This window comes from Hypomesus nipponensis, chromosome 13 (genome assembly GCF_054491055.1).
Source record: "Hypomesus nipponensis isolate SF chromosome 13, ASM5449105v1, whole genome shotgun sequence".
NCBI lineage: Eukaryota > Metazoa > Chordata > Actinopteri > Osmeriformes > Osmeridae > Hypomesus > Hypomesus nipponensis.
In genome coordinates, this window is record NC_140373.1 from 2549774 (window position 1) to 2559615 (window position 9842).

The window sequence follows — 9842 nt, forward strand, 5'->3', positions numbered from 1 at the left end:
GTGTAGTCTGCCAATCATATTTTAATACGATGGCCATGTAAGGTAAAAGTGGGTGGGATCTCCTTCTCAAACGCACCTGGCTTTCCGATTGATTGAAACTTTTATTCCATCACAATGTTGGCCTGAAACACAGCAAAGATACAAAACAAAACGGCTACAAATGTTAAAACACATTATTGTTCTACTTACCAACGATTCATAAAGCAACCCAAAGACTGCTGTTTATAAATGTTTATCGCGTTGCGTAAGGCCTACAACATTAAACGTTACATTACTCAAAATATGCTTTGTTCATCGTTTGATCAAAAGATTACAATAATCGCATGCACGAAACAGTTTCTCATCGGGGTTGTTCTCAGACACATCTGCATGCCTTCTTCTGCTCTAGATAATCCCTCACGTAAGAAGCACGATACTCTGGAGGCTGAAATCACATCTGCCAAGTTTGAAGTTCCTTAACGAACCTGAACGAAAGGATGAATATGTAAGATTCGAATAAAGGAGGTAGCTTTTGAACGTTTTCAAATACTCCAATATCAGCAATAGTTATAGACAGCATTAGACTGTTCGAAATAGATTGCTGTCAAATGTTTAAACTACCCATTCATAAATACAATTGCTCAATGTCTATATTGTGGTAAAGAATGTATGCATGCTTTTCAGGACTGTTAAGCTTAATTCTGCGCACAGTGTTCCCATACATTGCCCTACTTGAGTTTTAAACAGCTTTAACAATTCAACTGATTATATAACCACTTCGTTTTCCACTTTCCAGCAGTAAAAGTCCATATGACTCTGAGCCAAATCTTACTGGAATGCTCTGTAATTATGCAAATGCCAAAACATTGTAACGTACCCACCACTTATGAATGGAAATTCGATTCTCACCAGTCTTGTCAGTGAGTTTAATTGCTTCATGAAAAACTGTGTCCGACAGACTGAATCACACTCACAGACAATCAAATCAAATCAAATCAAATTTATTTGTATAGCCCTTTTTACACGCAAGCATGTCACAGAGGGCTTCACATACGCCCATAGAACTGCCCCTCAACCAACCTAAACCCTCAAGGAAGACAAGGACAAACTCCCAACGGGAGAAAAAACCTTGGGAGGAGCAATTCAGAGAGGGATCCCCTCCTCCAGAGACGGTTGGCAAGAGAGAGGAGCAGAACACAAGCTAAACATATGCTATGCTATGTGTTCATTCTTAAGCATTGTGTATTTTCTAGATTTGCTTTAGATGCCATACCGATGACACACAGAAACAATTGCATGTGCAAAGCAACACTCACATGCCTTCTGTCAAATCAAAATGAACCTCTAAAGGTATGTCTCCAAAACATAATCCCTCATGGCTTTTAAATGTTAAACCAAATGTATGATTGTGTATACTCTGCACAGTTACTGTAAGTCTGATAATGTTAAATCTGATATCTCATTATGTGTGATTCATTTAATCCTCACTCTATAATTTGCTTATATGCATTCATGAAGGTTAAAGAGGGATTACACCCATGGCAACCAAATGTCAGTTGGGCACTGGTTCTATGTCAGCTGGCAGGGAAAATTCCACTCTAATCAAGCTCTATGACCACATCACACTGGCAAGATATATTACTGTCCATTAATAGCATATCGATGCAATAGATTCACTTCCAACTTGCAAAACATTATAGAAGTCCACTCCCTTCACACCTCAGGTTCAATATCATTCATCCCTGCCCCTTCCTTTCAGCCCAAATCAGCTGGGAGACAACCTGTCAGCCTATGAAGACAGTTGTGATGTATTAAGAGAGGGGCGGGACCCTGGTGGAGGAGGGTAGCTAGCTGGGGTGTGTCTGACCTTCACAGTCTCGTCTCACAGCAGCTCTGATGACGCAACAAGACATTATTGATCTGCGTGTCAGCATGTCTACATGTGCACATGCGATTGACAGCTCCCCACTGGAAAACACAGTGACCCCTTAGTACATGTGTTTGTGTGTCGGGGGGGGGGTCTATCCCAGAATACATATTGCTTTCACTTAGTCTGTTTATTAGTAACCAATCGAGTGTCTTAAAGTGCACATTTTAAAGGTATCAAAATGGTTAAAAAGTGATCTTTTTACTGTTGAGTGACAAAATAGAGATCCTTATTTGATATTACATGTTCCTTGTTTATTTTTTGCCCCCAAACATCAGTTATAGAGGCTGTGTTAATGGGAACATACACCGTACATTTGTTGAAATAAATTAAGCTAAAAAGTTGATGACCTCATTCGTCCCATTCTTTGATCCAAATCACAACACATAGCGAAGGGGAAACGACAGACGGGATATTGCTGGTGAATACATTTGTCTCCTCCGTGGAAAACTATTTTTAGCTTCTCCCTCTGCAGGGCCTTTATACCGCTGTGTGGCAATGAACTGTGAAAAACTTTAACATTTTCCCTTTTCAGATAAGAGACCAAAACGCACGCACAGAGGAATCACTTACGTAAGGGATACTGTTCCATCTTTCAACTAACGGTGAGGTGTCTGAAGAACGGTGTGGTTGACTTCCTGACTGAATAAATAATCCAGGCCAAATTTGCAATGAAACAGCCTTTGAAATGCAAATAGCCTTTATGTTTTATTTTAGTAGCTAAATTACAGTTTATACTGAAGCACATGAACACTATTCACACAAAAGATCTGTTAGTCATACATTATATTTTTATTGGCACTAGTGACAACTTTATAAGCCTTGTATGTTGCGAATAGTATATGGCCACACCTTTGGCCACATAATAACCAGCACAATGAACTGCAATGTAGTATTAGTATAAAGACACACTGTCATACATCTACAGCTTTCAAGATGGTTTAATGAACATGTTTAGATCTAATCCTTTAGTGAACTAAAGTGCCCTCTACTGGCAAGAAACTGTACACCAGTAACAGAAATACAAAACTGGCAATATTGATAATGACAAGCACCTTTTTTGTCGGGTTCAATGCTTTCACAATTATCACCTTCAGGAAATCATAGAAATTGTAAATGAACAATTTGAGAAAGTAATTGAACAGCAATAACATTGAAAGGGTCATGAGCCATATGCTTTTGGTTTTCAGCAATTTGAAAAAGGCAACAGTGAAAGAATATTACAGAGAAAACCATCATCCTAAGAGATTAATTTGCATAGTCAGCAAGATATGGTTACTTGATACATGTAGTTCAAAATACATATTTAGTATTTGAAATAGTCAACTATATAATCTCAACTATTATAATTAAGTAATTAAGTTTTTAGTCATATAAAATGATTTGTCTTGAAATATGATTAAACATACTACACAAAACAGACGACCACAGTAACATAGACTTGACGAAATACAGCTTAAACCAGGTTAAATGAAAGTCATGTTCTCCCTCAGCAAACGTCACAGGGTGTGCGTGTGTGTGCTGTTGGCATCTTAAAATGCAGCATTTGCAAGAGACAATGAGTGGCTAAAATAACAACATGCATAACAGGCAAATATAAGGTCCTGGCACATTCTTCTAATCATGAGGACGACCAGTACAGTGTCCCTTGAAGTATCTTCTAGTCACTTCCACCACACAGCTTCAACAGCATCTTCTTGTAATCACCAGAGGTGTCACCCTATCACACAGGAGATCAGAACACAGGAGATCAGAACACAGGAGATCAGAACACAGGAGATCAGAACATAAAAGAGATTAGACCAACTCTACCCAACAGTATCCTTAACTCCTGTGCAGTCCTTTTGACATGGTTCCGGTACTTACAGAGATGTGAGTGTACAGCGACTTGCCGTAAGTCTGCACATACACCTGTCTGATGTCCAGCATGTCCACCTCAGAGCGAGACACCATGATCCGGATCAGGGTCCTGTCCATGGTCCCGGCACCCTGGGAGCAAATACCGGATTAAACCAGTTAGACCAGTACTCTATAGAATAGGCTTCTTTACATTGTCATCACAGAGGCACATAGAGAAGGTGTGCTATACCTGCATGGCCTTGTGGAGTCTCTCTGCAAAGTAGGCAGGGGTGTTCCTGATGCACTTTACTGAGGAACAAGAGACAAAGCTTAGAATTCACGTTCAATCTATACTACTATGAACTAACTTTGGTTGACTGCATCGATACTAGTAACTATATGTTCTTTATATTGACCGTTTGGCTACAGTTTATGCCATGTACTCACCAACAGCCACCATCCCAGATTCCACATTTCCAGACATCTCCCTGCAGATGCTCTTCTCTATGTCTCGTCCACACATCTGCTGGTACTCATGGAACACTTTAAGGGATGAGAGGCATGGCAAGGATATTTAGGACCACGTAAGAAGGAATTATCGTATATATATCCCAACTAATAACTTAGGTCAGATCTCATTCAGCCTGTTCATAACTCATTTAAAAACAACGCTTGGATTCGTGAGACGGGAGTGGACAATAAGTCTGGAGCAGTGAGGCCACAAGGAAACTCGGCCTGAGGAAGTGAACACAGTGATGTTTGGGTTAGCCCACCTGCTCTCAGGTGAGGCTTGCTGCGGGCACACAGGATGGCGTTGAACTGGGACTCATCTGTGCCCACTTTGTTTTCTCCGGCAGCATACAGTTTCTGGGAAACAAAATAAAAGTACATGAACGCCATGCAGCACTGCATCCTGCCACTGAGGAGGATGATGATAAGAATCAGAATAGGTTTTTATTGCCTTGTAATTTCACACAAAAACAGAATTTACAGTGGCAGGAAGGTGCATACAAATAACATATATGGATGTTATTTATTTTTTTATAAATAAATAAAGTCTTTATTTAGAAAAAGTCTTTAAGTAGAAAAGGCAGAATGTACAAATAAAAATAAAAGTCTAATACTAGAAAGCTAGACAATATCTAGACATAGAATATAAGACAGAGGAGTGGTGCACTAACTGATAGAGAAACAGTTTCCATCTCAGCAACGTTATAATGAATAATGTTCATGAATAGTGTTCTCAATCAAGAGATTGAGAACACAAACTTATAGATAGTAGACTGCTTAATACTCAAAGATTCAAGCAGTATTTTTAAGGGTCTTTACCTGAGCATCCTGTTTTGCCATGGCAATGTCCACAGTTTCCCTTTCGTCACGGTTTCCCTATTTACCAGAAGGGAAATATTGAAACAGGCATTTCACAGAGACAAAAAATGTTTCACATTTGAGCCAATGCAACATTCAGTGATATGGCTTCTGCGGATAACATCCTGCCACTATTTAAAGGAGACTGCGTGTTGAGCTGTTAGTGCTATACATTTCTCACTACATCACAAGGAAATTCAAATATGTTTCCAACAAGCAAAGCAAAATAGTCACCTGTATATAAGTTAGCATAAGTAATTCAAGACATGAATTTGTGCCTGACTGTCTTAAGTTTCTGAAAAATTTGAATTTTTCTCAAAAACAAAAATAGGAAGGAAATATCCATCTCGAAAGGGTGTTTCAGTTTCATTCTTCTCTGTGCCATGGCTTTGAGTTCACATGGACCATCAAAAATATTAAGGACACAGAAACTGGCAAATGGGGTAAGATGGTTGAGCGGTTAAGGAGTCGGGCTATTAATCAGAAGGTTGCCGGTTCGATTCCCGGATGTGCAAAATGACGTTGTGTCCTTGCGCGAGGCACTTCACCCTACTTGCCTCGGGGAGAATGTCCCTGTACTTACTGTGAGTCGCTCTGGATCAGCGCGTCTGCTAAATGACTAAATGTAATGTAAATGAATCCTGTGTTCAATACGTGGTTTAGAGGGAGTTTGAACAAGTGTTACCTGACAGAGTGAGATGAGGAGTCTCCGGAAGTGTCCTGAGGTGTCGTTGCTGATGGCATCTTCCAGTGTTTTCCCGTATTCTAAACACAGCATTTGAGTTCAGGTCAGCTCATGAGTCACATGGCACATCCCTTTTTCCCCTTCACTCAAACACGTAGACACGTACCGGTCTTATAAATCTGACTGATCTCCTTGATCTCAGCATTGCTGCGTGACGTCAAGATCTCGATCAGGCATGCTTCATCAGTGCCAGCCCCCTATGAGAGAACAACAATCTGTTATAGACATATAACTGAATTACTGAAAGATATTCACACAAAAAAACGATTCCTATCTGGAAAAGGCGTCCTTTTAAGTGTACAATCCTCCCTAACTGCAGTATTTTCAGTTAGAACATTTTGGTGTTTTGACCTTTATTTCAATTTTTAATCCAAGATGAGACACAGATGTGATGAGCCACAATACAATACTTTGGGGGACAAAGATCACTTCAGAAGATCCTCCAACCTTTATGGCCTCTCGGAGTTCAGAAGCTGCGAAACTCGCAGGAGTCTTCATCATAGCCAGAACCAGTTCCTCAAAGTGTCCCGTGAGCTCAGACTTCAAATCGTGGAATAGATCCTTGAAGAAGCATGAGACGAAGGGGAAATATTATTAAATACATCTTTGTAGAAACAAAAACATTCAAGGAAATATAATTGAAGGTGTCGTTTCTCATTTATATTCCTCAGCAGCAGCAAATGATGAAAAAACAAACAACTGTAGTTCTGGGTCTCACCTTTCCATAAGTGGTTTTGTAGGCAGCTACCATTGGCACTCTTTGCTTACAGGTACGGTTTCCAAGAAGTTCAATTATGGCTCCTTCGTCAGTTCCTGTTTGTAGGGACCAGTTTATAAGGACCGTATTTTCCGGACTATAAGTCAAACTTTTTTTCATAGTTTGGCTGGTCCTGCGACTTATAGTCAGGTGTGACTTATATCAAAATACATGTAATTTAACATGTTTTTAAATGTTAATTCATACTGACTGACATGAACCAAGGAGTTCAACGGATTCAGTGATGTGGAATGAGATCGGGAGCTTAGTGAACTAGTTTACCGGTAACTTGCTTGTTGGACTCGCTAGCTTGTCATGTTAATTTAGCCTATTCAGCCTCCCAGGTATGGTCTTTATGCTATTGTGTAGCGGACACCTACACCTGAGTAGGACACCTACACCTGAGTAGGACACCTACACCTGAGTAGGACACCTACACCTGAGTAGGACACGTACACCTGAGTAGGACACCTACACCTGAGTAGGACACCTACACCTGAGTAGGACACCTACACCTGAGTAGGACACCTACTCAGCCTGTTGTTCTGTTTGCTATTATGTAGTTGGATAACTTTTCTTTCCAGATTAAATGTTTGTACTTGGTCTTGGATTTAGTGATACATTTTGGAATAAATGAGATTTATAGTCCAGTGCAACTTATATTTTTTCTCTTCATGACGCATTTTTTGACTGATGCGACTTATGCTCCGGAGCAACTCATAGTCCGGAAAATACGGTAATAATATGTCTACTTAGCACAGGTGTAAGGCTAAATGTGCTAAATGTACTGCAAAACGGAATAACCATTCAATTACAAAAATCATACAAAAACCCATACTGACCAAATCCCTTCATGGCCTTTCGAAGTACCTCCACATCCCTCAGTGAATCTGCCCCTGGGAAGTCCTTCATAGAGCCCCTGTATCCTTTCTGATCAGGACAGGGACAATATGAATTATGAATTATTGAATGTTCATTATCGGGGGGAAAAAACATTGCAATGACGACTGACCACACAACTTGAAGTTGTCTTACGTTTATGGCGGGTCCTTGAGGAGTTGGGGCCCCTCCACCGTACCCCGGCATGGAAGGGTTGGGGACGGGGGCACCTGGTTGGGTTGGCATGGGTTGACCTGGAGCAGGGCCACCCGGGTACCCTTGAGGCATATTTTGCCCTGGCTGGGTGTAATAACAGATATTAATGATAATGACTGGCGGGACATTGTAAATAAAATAAAAAAGTTTTTTATTGGAGCCTATTGATATGTTGTCAGTACATAATGACCACTATTTATAATAATTACAACGTACCACTCCATATCCTGCAGGGGCTCCCCCCCAACCACCTCCTAGAGAAAGAACACAATCCTCCGATTAAAGTCCTTTCATTGAAAAAAACTTTGAATAGCCTTGTCTCAACTCCCTTCGATGAACCTAGTTGACAGCATAAATAAAACAAGTGTGTTGCAGAGTCTCTACAACTGTGTCAGGCTTACCTGCTGGGGGCATGGAAGGGTAGCCTCCAGCCTGAGGGGGGAACCCTCCAGCTGGGGCAGGGTAGCCCCCTCCTGCGGGAGGATAACCCCCTGCTCCAGCAGGGTAGCCTCCAGCTTGAGGTGGATAGCCTCCAGCTTGTGGTGGATAGCCTCCAGCTTGGGGTGGGTAGCCTCCAGCTTGTGGTGGATAACCTCCAGCTTGGGGTGGGTATCCGCCTGCTTGTGGTGGATAACCTCCAGCTTGGGGTGGGTATCCGCCTGCTTGTGGTGGATAGCCTCCAGCTTGTGGTGGATAGCCACCGGCTTGAGGGGGATATGCCCCTGGTTGAGGTGGGTAACCGCCTGCCTGAGGCGGGTAGCCACCAGACTGAGAAGGGTATCCAGGATAGCTCATCTTCAGGGCCTTGAGGAAGTAAGCACAGTAAGGTCATATGCTGGCTCAACCATAGACAAGAGACATGGTCTATCATACCTCAGTCTGGATGAACACAGAAATATTGAGATGTGCTCTCTCTGTAGTAAAACTGTAGTTAACAGCATTTGCAGTGTTCCCATGTGTCCAGCAAAGTATGATTTTTTGCGATAATTTTCAACAACAAATTATTGGCGTCAAGATAAGGATGTCTTCAGGTCAACTGGTGACCACCTCTCACTATGAATCTACTGTAAACTATCCTCACAAAACTGACTTCTGAACATGCCAGGCCTGGTAGTGAGAGTTGTGTGTAAACGGGGCATCACTTATTCCCTTTCTACCAGTGTCCCCACTTCCGAATCATAGTGGTGGAAAGCATTTGCATAGTAGGCTAGGCTAGCCTACTCTTCAACACTTTCAGAGAAAAAAAAACTTATAGTAAGCGATATTAAAACCTAAATCACCCCAACTTCAGAACAAAAAGCAAGTATTACTTTGTAACGTAGACGTCGCCCCTGATTGTTAAAAGAAAAAGTCAGATGATCATGCAAGCACACTGTCAAAACTTCGCGGCCCTCGCAGCACTGTGACATCAATCGCATCCGCTTCTCAGTTTACTGACATGGGCCTGTCATGTAGCCTAAATACAACCTATTTTCTGAATTTGGAAGTTCGAAAAATAACATTCAACCAATCCGTATATTGGTCTATGTTTTTTTCCGTGGTAATCCTTCTTCCCGAGACCCGATTACGTAATAGCAAATTCACTAGCATACATCGCAGTGTAATTACGAAATGGCTCATTCAAGACGCCCTAGCTTCGAGACTAAATAGCGGTATATGTTCAACCACAGTTGTGTGGAGTATTATACATCTTGCAGACTACAGGCTACAGAATGACGCTCTAAATGTGAAAACACGCCATGAAAGTTAAACTGGCTAAGCTTCAGCTCTAAAATGGTATATTGTCGCAGAGTAGATGGGCCAAGCAGTGATTAGGTTTAGGTTTTGTTCCCTCAAACCGGATGAGTAAATAAAGCAAATTAGAGGGCTCGCACAACGTTACACGTTTTACGCTTGATTATACTGACATTTGCTATCTCGTTGCGATCTTAAAATGTTAAACGTTGGCTAAAATGTGTTTCTTACTGTGTTTTCAACGTCCGATGATCTTCCACTGGAGATTCAGGAAGAGGAATGATTCTAAAGCGGGGTTAGTTGTGGGTGGGTCTTATCATTGTTTCCAGTCTTGTAATCTTTGCTCCAATTGAGTCAAGAGGCGTGAACGTAAACAGGAATGCTCTCTATGAAAGGTC

The 9842-nt window shown here is 41.4% G+C and overlaps 1 protein-coding gene across 1 annotated transcript; it reads right to left on the bottom strand.

The window, feature by feature from the left end:
- Window positions 1-2675: 2675 nt before the first annotated feature.
- Window positions 2676-9815, bottom strand: anxa11b (annexin A11b). Its single transcript, XM_084670088.1, has 15 exons — window positions 9676-9815; window positions 8112-8514; window positions 7927-7964; window positions 7651-7794; window positions 7458-7545; window positions 6577-6671; window positions 6306-6419; window positions 5965-6055; window positions 5799-5878; window positions 5075-5131; window positions 4519-4612; window positions 4193-4288; window positions 3996-4054; window positions 3773-3895; window positions 2676-3626 (listed from the first exon to the last, which is right to left on the bottom strand). Exons 2-15 carry the CDS (start codon window positions 8503-8505, stop codon window positions 3567-3569), a joined length of 1533 nt encoding a protein of 510 aa, XP_084526214.1. The 5' UTR covers window positions 8506-8514; window positions 9676-9815; the 3' UTR covers window positions 2676-3566.
- Window positions 9816-9842: the final 27 nt, after the last annotated feature.

Bases quoted from the DNA above. Each gene is read 5' to 3' on its own strand.
- anxa11b (XM_084670088.1), bottom strand. From the start codon at position 8,505: ATGAGCTATCCTGGATACCCTTCTCAGTCTGGTGGCTACCCGCCTCAG. The intron at 6,056-6,305 runs GTTGGAGGATCT...GTTCTCTCATAG, and splicing joins AACTCCGAGAGGCCATAAAG to GGGGCTGGCACTGATGAAGC. The intron at 4,289-4,518 runs GTGGGCTAACCC...CATCCCTTAAAG, and splicing joins CAAGCCTCACCTGAGAGCAG to TGTTCCATGAGTACCAGCAG.